At 38.4% G+C, this 16,107-nt stretch overlaps 1 protein-coding gene across 2 annotated transcripts in view; it reads left to right on the forward strand.

The window, feature by feature from the left end:
- NEIL3 (nei like DNA glycosylase 3) overlaps positions 1 to 16,107 on the forward strand; it is a 358,244-nt gene that overhangs the window by 340,927 nt on the left and 1,210 nt on the right. For both annotated transcript variants that reach the window (XM_060407202.1, XM_015104551.4), the window contains 4 exons: positions 926 to 1,092; positions 6,187 to 6,356; positions 7,806 to 8,223; positions 14,104 to 14,278. In XM_060407202.1, coding sequence (XP_060263185.1) covers positions 926 to 1,092; positions 6,187 to 6,356; positions 7,806 to 8,223; positions 14,104 to 14,278 — 930 coding nt within the window. The remainder of the gene's footprint in view (positions 1 to 925; positions 1,093 to 6,186; positions 6,357 to 7,805; positions 8,224 to 14,103; positions 14,279 to 16,107) is intronic.

The raw sequence follows: 16,107 nt of genomic DNA on the forward strand, positions 1-16,107 counted from the left end.
TAGGATTCTTGATTAGTTGGCCTAAAGTGTTAATGAGTCTTTAGCTTTATATACCTGTCCTAAGTATCTGTGGCTGTTTTAATATTATTTATGCCCACTTGTGCTTTTAGGGAAAGATGGTTCCAAATAACTACCCATTTTCTGCCCAGATTAAGATGTGTATTTCAATACTTGGCTTAAATTATTATGGGTTTTTAAAAAAAAATTTTCAGCTTGTACTATTATTCGCTGTATTTCTGAGCTTTTAAATTTTCACACTGCTGATATAAATCCCAAACGTTGTCTTTGGAGGAGTGTTATGTGTATGTGAGTAGAATAAAACTGTGACAGAGAATAATCAATGTCTTTTGAAATAAACTTATGCCAAATGGAACATGTTTGGTGCTAGGATGGCATTTGAATTTTTCTTCTTTTTCAGTGAAACTGTATGATTAAAAACAACTGTCCCTTTTCACATCAGCAAAGAAGATGATCTTATTAAGCTTTACCCTGTAGAAATAAATTTTTTGGCTATTGAAACAAAGTGAGCAGCTTCAGTGTTCTAAAAATAATCAGATTTAAAGCTAATCTAGTCTTTTTCTTATAACCACATAATTATGTTTAATTGTAAAAACCTTAAAAGCATGAAAGACATTTTAAATTATAGTACTTTTGTATCCTTTTTAGATAAAAGGGTAAAAAGCTATGCAAAGAGCAATTTTAAATACTAATAAGTTATAAAATAATGGCTTTATTATTTCACACAAATCTTACTTGACAAATGTTGCTGAATCTTGTCAATACCTTTTTCTCAGATGAAAGAAAGATTATGAGGATATATGTATAAACATATGTACATTTTTAACAAATCATTTTTAGAAATGACTTTCAAGAATATATCAACACTGTTTTGTATATAACATAATGTTTGTTTGTTTGATTTTAGTGCTGCAAAGTGGGATCTGCGCTCTCTCAACACTATAAGGTTTACAAGCGTCCTAATTGTGGTCAGTGTTGCTGCAAAATAACTGTGTGTCGCTTAGGGGAGAATAACAGAATGACATATTTCTGTCCTCACTGTCAGAAGGAAAATCCTCAGCATGTTGACATATGGTGAGAAATCTAATTTAAAATGTACTGTTTGCCCCAATTCTCTTAACAAAAGCGCTATTAATAAGAGAACATAGCTGAAGAGCTATCAGGCTATTAAGAACAGAACATAACTCATTTGAGGGCTTGGAAGAAAATAGTAAATAATATCCTCCAAAAACCAGAATGATCTGGAGATGATTTATGAGGCTCTTCTGATTCTGCAGAAAATCTGGAAGTTTGATGTTAATATCCAGGCTTTGGCTTTTGTCTCATTTATAAAATGATTACTGGGAAGTGTAGTTTTGTCAATAATTGGAAAAATGCAACTACTTTCCAAAGTTCTTAATTAATAGTAGAAAACATTAGCAAACTCTCTTTACAGAATTGCTGTCTTCCTGGTGAAGCATCCAACTACTTATTAAACATAGACGCAGTGATTCAGCCAGTGGCTGAGTCAGTCTGTTCCCATTCTGCATTCCAGAGCAGGGAACTCACCACTGGGTGGGTTCAAGGACACACTGGCTCCACTGCGAGATATTGAGCTAAAACTGTGTTGATCTCCTGACCTGCACAAGCCCCTGCTCTGACCCGTGGAGCACAGTGGTACTTCGGGCCTCCTGAAGTATGTATCAGTTCAGAACTAAGGTCCTGTAGTTTGCAAAATGTTTGCTGATTTCTCCTTCCCCAGTGTACACTTACCCTGGTAAGATGCCTTAGGTCTCTTTGGGGAAGGCTGGGTGAAATATTAACCATGTAAAGGAGCTGCAGGATTTGTGATTTTAAGTCAGAATAATCAGTACAGACATGAAGCATATTAAGTGCTACAAGAGTGCAGGGACATTAGCTCTTTATAGGTACACAAAAGCTTGGGAAAATCTCATAGAAAAAGGGTAATTTGATGTTTCTTTTAGAGATATAATTTTGGCTAAGTAAATGAGCAAGCAGACATTATTTAATTGGAAAAGCATTGCCACAAACCTCAAATCATTGATGGTAACACTGGCCAAGCCACGTGAAGACTGCAAGCTGTTAAATAGGAAAAGCTAGTTTTACAGTTAGGGTGGAGTTAACTGGTCAGAATCAGTAGTACTAGGAATGGTTCATGTCTCACCTAAATCAGTAGATTAAAGACTTTTTGAGAGAAACACACATGAAGCTTGTGTAGTATAATGGGCAAGAGATGGTTACTAGGCCCGAGGTCAAGACACTGGAAATGGAGGAAAGAATAGTCACCTAAAGCCAGCAAGAATTATGACAGATTTGATATGTGGGCTAATGCAAAAAGTTCCAAGCCCCAAAACAGAAATTTTCACTTTACAGGACTGGGAAAGATGGGTGGAATGGAAGAGATAAATCAAGTTTTGGACATGTGGACCAGATCCATATATGATGGCTAATGAAGACTTGATGGTTACACCTGTGTTGTTGGTGGAAGTATTAACACAGGATTGATTCACTGGGAAAGTATAGAGAAAAGAAGCAAGGTCTGAGCTTTGGAGAGTATCCCTAACTACACGGTAGGAGGGAAAGAGGCAGAGAGGGAACAGGATTCGATGGTTGGAGACAGGAGGGCAAGCAGGGAAATACACGTCTGTGAGGAGGCCTGGGAGGGCGGAGGCACCGTTTTGTCTGGGGAGCTCAGGGCCCTGGGACGGGAGTGATGTGGTCCAGATCCCCATTACGTCTCCATCAGTGAGTATGTCTGCAGCTGTCTTGTTTTTTCTTCCTTCCTTGTTCCTATGTTTCATTTTCTTCATCACCTTTTGTTAACAGTTACTTTTCTCTAAACCATGCCATGTCCCCTGTTTTTTTCAGCTTCCTCACCCCATTTTACTATCAGAGATCTGATATATGGTTAGATAATGTTATATTACACAAATTTAGGGGTTTCTTATTTTTAATATTACATTTATTCTATCAAAAACATATAAGAGTTTCTGGCAGAAGACATTCAATATATATTCATCTACTGAATAAGTGATTAATATTCCGTATGTATTTGTTTTCTATGAATTGATAGCTTTTGAAATTTTTAAAAATTCATATTTTTCCAGATTGTCAAATAAGCAAAGGTCTTTTGAAACTAGGATTCAAAGCCTCAAGTGTTCCTTGAAAGAGTCTTGGAAGTCACCTGTAAGCTGTAGAGGCATGGTGCACTGGATATGTCCTAGGCCCTCAAGTCCCTCCCTCCTAACCTGGTTCTGTTTTATATGTTGGCACCCAGCTGAAGACTTATTGCAGAATAAGTGTGTACTTAATAAAGCATTTGAAAACAAGTAATATTTGCCCCACTCTTAGAGATTTCTACAAGTAAGTATATTCTAGTCATTGTCTGGATGAGCATTTGAGCACTTTTTATATTGACTAAACTTTTTTCATTTTAAAGTCATTTCAAATTCAAATGAAATAGTAAAAATCCCCACCATAATGATCTAAATTCTTGTGTTCCTTCAGTCACTAAAAATTTACTTCAGTCCTTCCTGAAGTCCTACCCAGATTTTCTAGTCCACTGGTCACACCATACTTTGCATACCTGTACCGTGTACTGTTGGCTCTTCTTGCATGCTAACTAGCAAAATCTGTGTGTGTGAGTATTATTTCCATGAAGGGAAACTGCATTATTCTTTGACTTTACTGGAGTCTTTATAATTTCTTTCTCACTTTTTCATTTTTTCTGCTGTTGACTTTATTAGGGTCTGCAATACATCAAGTGCTGGGATAGCACAGAGAAAATAGAATAGTGACTCTCTGACTAATTACATGGTGCTGCTGCTCAGTCCTTTCTCTGAGGACCACCAGCTCTTAGGTCTCCCTCAGCTTTCCCTCTGCCAGCCTGTTCCTGGGTCGCTGGTGGATGGTGCATGTTTGAGTGGACTCGGGGCCCTGGTCATGACATCCCCTAAGCTAGGAATGGAGTGGCATCTCTTGAATTGGACATTTGAGACAGTCCACCTGCTCCCTGACATCACCAGGGCATGTGGTCCCTGGGCACCGAGCAGGTGCACGGTGGTGCTGGCAGCATGTGGGCCTTGCCCAGAGAGAACCCCAGGCCTGACACCATGGACAGCGCCCTCCACCTGGTGCTGCTGGAATGACTGCTTCCATCCTCTACCTTCCCCTACCCCTCCACAGAGGACCACACAGCAAGCCACGGAAGCTTGCTGAGTGTCTGGCAGATTTGCCTCTGCAGCAGGGCCTACAGGATGTGTTGACAGACTGGGTATGAGGGAAAAGTGTTACAGACAGCTCCCAGGTTTCTCGCCTCATCAGCTGAGTGCATGGTGATGCCATTTACCGAGATGTGACAAACCAGCAGGATTGCGGATTGGGGGCAGGCATCCGGACTTTTATCTGGACAAGCTTCCTGTGGCCGCTGTAACAGGTTACCAGCAACCAGATAGCTTAAGCAGCAGCAGTTTATTCTCTCATGGTTCTGCATGCTAGCAGTTCAGCGTTATTCTCACTGGGCCAGAGTCACAGTGTGGGCAGGCTGTGCACCCCTAGCCCAGCGACTCTAGCGGGGAATCCACTCCTTGCCTTTTCCAGCTTCTGGTCATTCTAATATCCTTCGCTTGTGGCTACATGATCCCAGTCTCTGCCTTTCCCTTCTGCATGTATCAAATCTCTCTCTGCCTCACTCTCTCTTAACGATACTTGTGTTTGGATTAAGAGATCACTCTGATAATCTTTTGGAGGTCGTTATTCAGCCTACTGCAGACATGTTAAGGTTGAAATTCTGGTGAACTGTCCAACTGGAGACTGAAAATAATTTATTACTAGATTGTTAAGACATGGAGCAGTTAGGAGAAAATGCTTCCAAAGCTTCTGTATGTAACAATAAATATCCTCTTATGGTAAATTTGTAGGATAGAAAATGAAAATGGTGAAAAGTTGGAGCACATTAAAAATCTGAAGGTTATTTAAATTTTTTGTGCTTTACTTAATTATGAATAAATGCATGATGCTGCTGCCTCTCATAGTAAGTCAGTAGAGGGCAAGGATTAGGTCAAGTAAATTCTTTAGAAGGTCTGGTATTGCATAGGAATAAGAAATATTTTTTTTTAATTTATTAAACTATAGTTGATTTAGAGGGATAAGAAATATTGAATAGCATTAAAAGTCAAGGTAAGTAAAGCTAAAAGAACCGTATTGATATGTGTCTTACTTTCAGATTTTCTTATGCTATTTATGATTTTACCAGACAAGTCTGAATTTAAAACCTGTTATAATTATATGTAGGGAGCAAAACATTACAGAAGACAAGACTACCTTTGAAAGTCAAAGAAGTCATGTTCTGAAATGTAAGGTAGAAAGCCTTTACGGGAAGAGTTTTTTTTCAGTATTAATGTTTGGACATATGAAAGGAATCCATGACACTGCCTTGGTTGCTAAGCCATGTGATGTGCTCTGTAGACTCAGAAATGTGCTGCAGAGCAGGACTATATCAGAGCTTAGAAAGGCACTTCCTTTAACAATACAGAGTCAATTAGGAGTTCAGGGTAGAGAATCATAGTTTACGTCTGTGCCAAAAATTAGGGTTGGTTTTGCTGTTTGCTTACTAATCTATTAGTTAGATATCAACATGAGAGAGTTTTACATGAAGGGAAATAACGTTGAGTATAGATATCTTTCTCATCATAGTAGATTGTAGCTCAACTAATTGCCACAGTGCTGAGTAGATGTTGAGAAATTCCGGAAGCACACAAAGTAAATGGGAAGCTTTTCTCATCTTAACGGTCATTGCTTTAATTTCTACATAACTTTTCTCCTCCCTAATTTGGTTGAATAAAGATAGTTTTGCTTCATGAAGAGTCCCACTTACTTTAAAAATTAGTTCAGAAATGTTCCCTAGTGGTTAGGTCAACTGCTTTTAGTTGGTTTAAAAGCACACATACACAGCTCTTCGACTATAAGACTTTTGTTAGTTCTGTCTTTAACAGCAATCTTCAGGACCCAAGTGAAAACATTCTGAGACATAGAACTTCTAACCAATAGTAAATATGTAGCATTTGGGTATTAGTGGTTCTGTAATTGTTTCTGGGGTACTCAGAATGTATAAGAACAAGGCCATAATAAAAGTGTTAATGATTAACTTCAGGACACATTCTCTTCTAGCATGCTGCCAGTTAGAAACACCACAGTCAGTTGGCCTTCTAGCAGAGAGGGTCATCTTATAGACTGTGTGGCCCAGAAATCTGAAGAGCAGTGGACATGTGAGGTCTGTACTCTAATAAATAAGCCATCTTCTAAGACATGTGATGCTTGCCTGACTTCAAGGCCTGCAGGTAAGACTGAATTTTGATTCTGAGTTCCTGCCATTTCAAAGAGAATAAATTATACAAAGTCAAGTATATATCTTGTTCCATTTTGATATTTCACAACTAACTAAAATGCCTTCTTTCTGAAAGGTTTAAAAGAATTGCCAGCCTTTGCGTGTAAACCATGCTAATATTCTGTTGAGCACTTTTTTTTGTTTTTAAACAGGGAGGGAAGACATGGTGTGTGCCTTTGTATCTCAAAAAACTGAGATGATCACATCTGTTCTCTGTTTCTAATGAATTATTCAATAAAGCGTTGCTTTATGCAGATTTCAGCAACTTTTGAGTTTGTTATTCAGTCCAAGTGGTTCATAATTTGAAAGGGAGGATTTCTGTAAGAATATCTTTGCAGGTGGAATAGAAAAATGCTGAATTTATTCCTCTTTCTTTATCCCTCCTACCCCTTGTTATTAAAATCTTTACCCAGACAATTGTACTGATTTCATTCAAATCCTTCAAAATAACTCTTCATAGCTCACAATTTCATGCGTTCAGAGAATGTAAAACCTCAGAGGAAACCTGTGATTAAGAACCATCTCATTGATGTGGCTTCTATTGTGTTCTCAAAGTGTTCTTTCTTTCTTCAATTAGAGAGGAGAAAGTCCGTTCTTGACTTCTGGACCCCACATTGTGTGAGCTGTCATATTGTGTTTTGTTCTCTGGGCCAGAGAGGCAGGCATCATCCCTTACACAGCTTCACTGGGAGCAGAAGGAACTGTGTCTCCTATTTCTGGCCCTCCCTTCTTCAGTATCATTCAACAGAGAGCCCTCAGAAAATCACAGTCTTAGATTTCCACATTTATTTTGACATTCTGAAATGCGTTTACACATCTTAATTATTTTCTTATTTTTTCTGAATATGAAAGGCATATATATCTCAAGAGCAATTTAGAATAAATTACAGTACAGATTCTAAGATGCTTTCTTGAAACATATTTAATAAATGTAAATCTTTGTAATTCATCTTTACTTTTTTGTAATAAGCCTTTTACTTGGTCTTGTCATTCACAGACACATTCCTGATGATCTAGATACAGGCTCTAACTGCTGATCTAAAGCTTTGTGGGATGTCCCCTCTTAACTACACTGCATTAATATTTGGTCTGACAATTGCAAAATTGATAGCTCAATAACCTTTAAATGCTAAAACACAATATAAAGCATAATAAATATAAATCTTTATTAAACCCACCTCTGAGTCCCTGGAAGTTGTTGAAATTTTGCACTTCATGTAATACTTTATTTCCTAATCAGAAGGTGGCTAATTCTGGATTCCTCAAGCTAACTTTGTATTATTAGTTATATACATTAAGTCACTGTAATAAATGAACTGAATGTTTTAATCAGATGAAAAGATGTTTCAAATAGTCAGTGTATTTAAAGGAATACTATAGAATTACTTGTCTCTTTTTCCAGATTCAGTATTCAGGAATGAAGGAAATCCTACTGTCTTTAACAACTTAGTGAAATACCCTTGTAATAGCTTTGGAAAACCGAAGGCAAAAGTGAAGATCAACAGGAAAACTGCATTTGGAACTACAACTCTTGTTTTGACAGATTTCAGCAATAAATACAGTGCTTTGGAAAGAGAAGAAAGCCACAATCATATACCAGATGGGGAGTTTCCAAGCCCTCCTCCTAACATGTGTGGTAGTGATACACTGACCACCTCCAAGGAGAGAACAAACTATAGAAGTCAACCGTCTGACAAAATAAATACATCACCTATAGTCTACTCTCAGTATAAATTATTTAGTCCAGCACATAAAAAATTAAAAACAACCCACTACTCATCACCGGATCTTAAAAGTTGCAACCCTGGATTTTCTAACAGGTATGATGCTCCTCACCTTGGTCTTTAAGGTATTTGCATTAAGTTTTAAGGATGAAGAAGAATCATCCATTGCTAAGGAAGGCTGATTGATCTTGGAAATGTAAATCAAACCCAGAAAGACTTGTACAGTATTCAATAATTTGCATCCCTTTCTTCCTCTAGCTTATAATACTACAGAAGGGAAGGGAATGAAAAACAGAATTTCCTCCATCCGTAGAAAACTTGGTTTTGGTTTTTCTGACCACTTATATACATGCTTAATACAGAATGTTTGGAAATATTGGAAATTATGAATATAAATAATTAAATCCCCCCTCCCCCCAGTCATACTGGTTATCAGTCTCCACTGTTACCAGTGTTCTGTTTTTTTTTTTTTTTTAACTTTTCTTCCAATGAAAGGTAGTTCTTCTAACAGGGAAACTGTTCATTTAGTAAATGTCCTCTGTTCTGAAGGAAAGGGGTCTGAGACATTTTTAGTGACATTTCTGCTAAAGAAAGTGACTGTATTTCAAACAGCCAAGGAGAGTGGCAGGCATTGTTTCAACCAAAAGGCTTGAAGAGCATGTGTACTACTTTTGGATATGAAATTAAAAGGTTGTCATTTCAGTTAATGAATACTACCAGACCACATATGTTTTTAAGAGACTACTAGGAGAAGGCAATGGCACCCCACTCCAATACTCTTGCCTGGAAAAATTCCATGGGCGGCCTGGTAGGCTGCAGTCCATGGGGTCGCGAAGAGTCATACACGACTGAGCGACTTCACTTTGACTTTTCACTTTCATGCACTGGAGAAGGAAATGGCAACCAATTCCAGTGTTCTTGCCTGGAGAATCCCAAGGATGGGGGAGCCTGGTGGGCTGCCGTCTCTGGGGTCACACAGAGTTGGACACGACTGAAGTGACAGCAGCAGCAGCAGCTATACATTCAGGAGAAGACACCAATTGCTGTCACCAAAGATACAGTGACTTTAGTAAACAGTGTCATCCTTGTTCCTTAATGATTATTGGCAGCTCTTCCTAATGTTCTTCTCCAGCCGTATTTAATATTTTGTCTGGGGCTCCTGATGACCATATCTCCATCAGGGAGAGACTTCTCTCCGCAATTTTCTTTTCCTTCAGAAAGCAGACATTGTGTATCCAGCATCTTTACATGAAGTGAAGAATATTTTAAATGAAGTGAAGGTGGGTCTTCTTGCCAGTGGGAGATGAGCAGGGGAAGAGCTGCTGTGGGTGGGCTCTGAAGTAATCTCAGGAGGGATTCTGGTTTCCACCCTCTTCTCTGATGAGCTATGTCTTTGCTGATGGAAAGATTATTCTTCTGGGTAGTGAGGCGAAGGACCACCTGTGCACACACCTAGAGTAACCTCTGGGAATTCTTGTAACTTATTTCATAACAGAATTCTGAGATGATTTTTGGTCAGTAGATGCTTTAATCTCAAGTTCCCCATACTAGTTCTAAATTTATCATCAGTTTATCTTGATTAATTATTCTTGGCTAATTTTTTGTTGTTCTTCCTAATCACTTAGTATAGCTTGTTTGACTTTTGTCTGTAATACTCATAAAATAGAGACATTTGAGTTAAGTTATGGAGGGGAGACTTTTAACTACTCGATCAGTATACCCTCTCTTCACTTAATGCTAATTAGCGTTTCATGATGAAAGTTCATGAAGGAGCTAGTTAACAGGGCCTGAGTTGGGAGGCTTTCCTGAAAGAATATCGTTTTTGAACAGCCTTTTTTTGTTGTGTCCCATAAGTGGAAAGAAGCAGATGTGATTGTTTAAAAATATTGTGGCTGTTTTTGTACTCAGATGAAGTATCTTGGCATATTTTTATTTCCTTAGTGCTTTGTAGAAAATCTCAGACAATTTAACTAATGAATTAGGGATTTAAAAAACATTAATGTAACCTTAAATTTAAATGATTTCTTCATAAGCCATTAGTAATAGGGTCATATGATTAATCACACGCACACAGCATTACTTAGAAACACTGCTGCATGCGAGTGTGTTGAATGTAAGAACCCCAGGAATGCGACTCTAAAATCAATCAAGATCAACTAGCAGAATAAATGTCAAGTGATGAAATACATTCACCCAGCAGCCCTTCTGCACCCAGCTACTTTACAAGGAATAAATTGCAAATTACTGTCATTTATTTCATTTTTCTCCTTGTCTGACAGCTATAGTGTTCATCTCATGGACAAGATGCTGAGCAGAAGCTCACAACATAATAAGATTAAAGCAGGTGGTCCACTCAGAGAAGTGATAGCCAGTTCATTTTTTCTTTAATAATTATATGGTAATTAATTTGCCTTTTGTTCTCTTAATTACTGATCTCATCACCACATGATACATGCTATGTTGACAGGGCATATTTTCAGATTGGTCTTTAGACAGATTTGAATTGAATCCAGCTACTGGATTATAAATTAGATAGTTGAACCAATTTTTAAGCAGTTAAGAATGACTGTTAGACAGTTTTAAGTCTTTGACCCAATTATTGTAAATACAGAGCAAAACACAGTGATACCACTTCAAAGAAATCATACATGTGTTTTAGGTTGAATTTTTTCCTTAGCTGATACAAAGGCTCATGTAGATCAGAGAAATGAGATAAAATCAGTCTGCTGCCATCAGGGTTGCCAAATTCTACCTCTAATCACCAGTGAAGCACTGACACCTTGTACATGCTCCTGGGTCACCTTTTAGGGTTTTCAGTCCCCAGGAATGTCAGAGCCACCTGGGACCATCCAGGATGAGTCATTTAACCTCTGTTTGTTTGTTTGCTGTGATCCTTGAAATACTACTGAACTACAAAATATAAATTCAGTGAGACTGATTAATTTTAAAAAATTAGATAATATTTTTATTATAATCACCTGATCTGTATAGTAAGTTAAATCATGATAAATTGGTCATTGAAAAAAATCCCCACTTTAAAATTAAAAACCTGTGCTTGGTAATGTCCTCCTTCTTGATAATAGCTTTTGTCTGATCTATTTAATATTATTTGAACAATGCTTATTGAACATGTTCAGTGTTTATTATTAAGTATTTATTGAGAACCTATTGTGCATTATAAGCATTACTCTTGATTCTAATAACTTTTACCTCAGCAAACTACAGTGAGCAGCGCTAAAGACAGCCCACCCCCAGTTTTAATAAGTAAAGTTTTACGGAGACAGTCCCGTTTCTGGTTGGTTTACGTATTCTCTCTGGCTACTTTTCATGATAAAACAGCAGACTTGAATATTTTGCAACAGAAACCAAAAAAACCATGAGCCTAAACGTATGTCCCTTCTGAAAAAATTCACCAACCCCTATCTATTATATTGACCATTTATGCCGTGCTTAGTCGTAGAGTTGTGTTGTGACCACATGGACTGTAGCTCTCCAGGTTCCTCTGTTTTTGGGGTGGGTTGCCGTGCCCTCTTCCACTGACCATTTGCAATCCAATATTAATATTTAAGATAACAGTTCTAGTTACCAAAATAAGTTAAAACTATTCCATATGCTGTTTACCCAAGAAAACACTTTGCTACATTATTGAGAGTTTTTAAAGTAATGATGGAAACAAAGAGGAACCAAGAATGTCCTCAGTTAATCAGAACATTTAATTATTCTGGGTAATGTTTGTTATCATGAAATGAAGATTTGTGTTGTGTCTTTGGAGCCTGTGTGTTCTTGGTCACAGTAACTCGGTACTCTGACACGTACTGTGTGCACATTCAGTCTCTGGGGTTCTGATTCTGCCAGCCATCTGGCGTAGAGGCAGATGATTCTGAGGAGCTGCCCGGTAATCCTGAAGCTTCTGGTCAATGGGCCATACTCAGAGGGCCAGGATAAGATAGCATATGGTGTTTTTTAATTTATCATTGTACTAAGGAAGAAAGGGAATGGAAGACAGAAATGAGGAACTTACAAGAGACACTGGAGTCTTTCCTTCCTACCTTGATCCTATCTTCCACCATGCTCCTCTCCAAAATAGCTTTACTAATAAGGGAATCTAAACCTCTCCCTGGATTTGTGAAGCTGGAGATTTCTAGGTTGAAGCAAGTGGGTTCAAAAATGTTTGATTGTTAACCCCAGCCTTCCAAATAATAAAATTATGTTTGCATATGTGTACTTTTTAAAAGAAAGCATCAGTTTATTTCCTTCTCTTAAGATTTTTAACTTTATTTTCTCCTCCTCTAAATTTTTTGTAAGCATTATTTACTGCCCTCTTGCTTTGATTTTGAAATCACTCAACTTTTCTACAACTATCTAAATGTTTAGCTTCTCTTGAGTTAACATTTTAATATTTACTCTTTTGGAGGCACTGATGAAACCAAAGGAGATGGAAAAGAGAAGTGTTTTGCCCTTCACCTTATTTATTTCTGGTTAGTGTTCCCTGTGATTCTAAATAATAAGCCACCATCCCCCACACTGAAAGTGCTACCAACAAAATACCTGCTGAGGAATATTTAATAATAACAGTTTCTTCACAATGCCCACAGCTGCTTTCATCTCATAGACGCGGCTGCACAAACAGCTTCAGAACCTACCCTCAGGGTGTTTGAGTCCATTTAAAGCAATATAGTTAAATGTCTTTTATAAACAAGTGTAGACCAACTTCATCACAAATAAAAGATCCCTTGTATGTCAATTATATCTCAATTGAAACTGGAAAAAATATCTCACACTCTGAACATTTTGATGAGATATGATGCCTTGAGATATTATAGGAAAGAGTATGTAAAGCATATAGTTTAGGATTTATAAGTATTCTTTAAAAAATCACTTGAGAATGGTATTTTGTTCTTCAGAAATTAACAAAAGAAAGGAAGAACTTTATCATTTAAAAATTTAAAATTGGGCTATTAGGGGAAGGGCTTCTGTTTTTAATAAGGGCTCTTTTTCTCTTCAATTGGTTTATTAAAAAGACTGTTATAAAGGCATTATTAAAAATATGCAAAGTATAAAAATTAAATCATGAAGCTCCTTTTTGAAGAGAAAATTCCACATACAGTGGAAGGCCAGCTTCTGACCTTTATACACTGTATACAGGGATAACCTCCAGCCGCTCTTGATCTAATCATGAGGAAGAATAAAGCTTCCTTGCTAGCTTTACAGAATACACCTTTCTGCTCTGGCGGCAGCCTGCTGAAATATGATTGCAACTATTATGTAGCCTTGATCAAAGCAAAGCATAGAAAATTATCTTTAGAGTGGGCAGTAGAAAGAGTGATCTCTTTGGCCTTGTCAGAGCCATTGATGACAGTCTGCTACCCATGAGAAAATAATTAGAGAAGATTGTGACTCTTGCTCGTTTTGGGGTCAGGGAGCTGTTGGACTTGAGAATATTTCAGGGGAAATAAAAGTGGTCACCCAGTCATGTTGGATAAGAAAATAACCAAATGTCACAAATGAAAACTAAGAAGATTGGATGTGCAAGTCAGCTGTTTTTATTCTTGAGAAATTTGAATTACATGTCTAATTTAAGTTAAATTTGCATAAATAGGTACCTTTGGAAGTAAATTAGAATTACCTGGGAAAACCAAGAATTAGAATGACCTAAGAGTCGGACATGGCTGAGCGACTTCACTTTCATGCATTGGAGAAGGAAATGGCAACCCACTCCAGTGTTCTTGCCTGGAGAATCCCAGGGACGGGGGAGCCTGGCGGGCTGCCGTCTATGGGGTCACACAGAGTCAGACAGGACTGAAGCGACTTAGCAGCAGCAGCAGCAGGAGTGTGCGTAATTATGTGAAGTTGACCACGGTCCCTTTTTGGCACCATTTCTCTGTACAGGAAGGATTCTAATGTGGAGGTGAGGTGATGTGAATGATCCCTTTTAGCCCTGTTGTGCTGCAGTTATTTTGTAACTTGTCATTACAGTGAACTTCAAAGCAATATGACAGATGGTCCTCGTTTGTTAAATGCCGGCAGTCCCCGCTGCAGTAAACACGGCCGCCCCTGCGCTCTCCGAGTGGTGAGGAAGAGTGGAGAAAACAAGGGCAGGCACTTCTATGCTTGCCCTCTACCAAGAGAAGCACAGTGTGGATTTTTTGAAGTACGTGTATGATTCATCAAGCTTAATGATTGTGTCATTGAATACTTAGGCCACTAAAATGTAGCAAATGTCTATCCATTTATGGTTTTATCTTTAAATATAAAAGCTGTACTGGTGTTGTTAAAATTTGAAGGTGTTCATCCCGAAAAGAAAAATTAATTCAATGACAGCTGTTCCATTATTAGAGTATATTTGTAGCCACCAGTACAGGTAGAAGTGTCCCTTGGTTTACAGAAAGAAAAGTAACCAAGTCACTTACCAGGGACTGATAATCCAAGATAGATATTTGCTTTTCCTGACTTCAGAGTTGCTGGGGTCCAGCCCCAGTGGATCCAGGGTAATTCGAAGGGGAGACAGAGTAGGCAAGGAAAAACTTATTTATTTAGAAATATAAAGAGATTAGGAAAAAGTAGTGTAGTAGGAAAATTTAGTGGAGAAAAGAAGCTGAATAACTTGCTTTACGCGGAGAGCTAATAAAACTTCGAGACAAGAGGTTTGCACCATCTATGTAGGCCACCGGCGCCCGCTTGAATAGTGGAGGGTGCCCCGCGTTGGGCTCCCTCTCGCGTGGGTCTTAGAAGCCAGGGCAAGTAAGTAGACATGGTGAGCCTCACACTCCAGATGGGAATTCAGCCTGAAAAGAAGAGGGAGGGAGAGAGAGTCGACACAGGGGGAGCCAGATTTCTAAGAAACCAGTTCGAGAAGCTGGTCTGAGAAACTGGTCCATCCTTTATTGTTCAGGAAAGCTTTTTATACTTTTGGTTGTACATAGAGATCAATGGATACTATAAAATTATGCAGCATCAGCAGCCCTGACTCTTATCGAGACCAGGCTTTCTCTCTGGATACCTAGCTGTGTACACAAGTCTTAGGTGATTTACATCAACTTCTGGCCAAAAGGCCTATTAGCATTTTACAGCCCTTTTCCGATAAGGTTCTGTCAACCAGAAAACTTATTTGCCTTAATAGTGTTGTTCTTCCCAAAGTCTGGTGCCACTCTCAGAAAGCACTAATTAAGGTTACATTCTTACATAGCAAGGACACAATGATTTATAACAAAGAAAGAGGAGTACAGTGATTTATAACAAAGAGAAAATTTACTAACTCAAAAGTCTAGTGTTGCTAACATCAAAACTACTATATTCCTTTTTCTATATCCCAATTACATTGATTAATATCCTTCAGGTGCCTAAAAAATGAAGATGATGGAGGTCTGGCAGCAGTCCTTGACTCAACAGTGAAACCCATCACCAATATAATTTTTAGCTTTTTAGCAAAGGGCTTTATAGCTTTAAGATGCTTTAAGCTTCGTGCCTCTCTCGGTTGGGGGGCTGTAAACAATCACAAGTGTAGTTAAACCTGTCAGGCAAGTTAGAGAGCCATCAAAGGAGTTTGAGGTGAAACATTCCTTTCATATGCAGGAGACCAGTTGGAGCTCTAAGTTAACTTTTTCCAGAGAAAGGTGGTCGGGGATAGCCCCCTGTAATGTCAGAAGAGTATAGTATAGCAGACAGTAAACAGATTTTGGTTTCCGGGTAGATACTCAGGCAGAGGACCCCTTGAGACCTGACTCGTCTTGCCCGTCAGGTCTCTCTGCATGACTTTGTCATGGGTGGGATCTCCTGTGCTGGCTCCCGGCACAGAGTGATATCCAGACCTTTGGTTTATGCACTGAGTAAAGGTACCTGGGAAACTAGTTTACACGCTCTGGGTTTACAATAAGCTTGGCGAATCCTACTACACAGGCTTAGGCAAAAAAGTGATGACACAGTAACAGTTTAGATGTAGGTGATTCCCCAGTCTTTCAGTCTGAGTTTGTCCCTCCAAAT

This window comes from Ovis aries, chromosome 26 (genome assembly GCF_016772045.2).
Source record: "Ovis aries strain OAR_USU_Benz2616 breed Rambouillet chromosome 26, ARS-UI_Ramb_v3.0, whole genome shotgun sequence".
Lineage (NCBI taxonomy): Eukaryota > Metazoa > Chordata > Mammalia > Artiodactyla > Bovidae > Ovis > Ovis aries.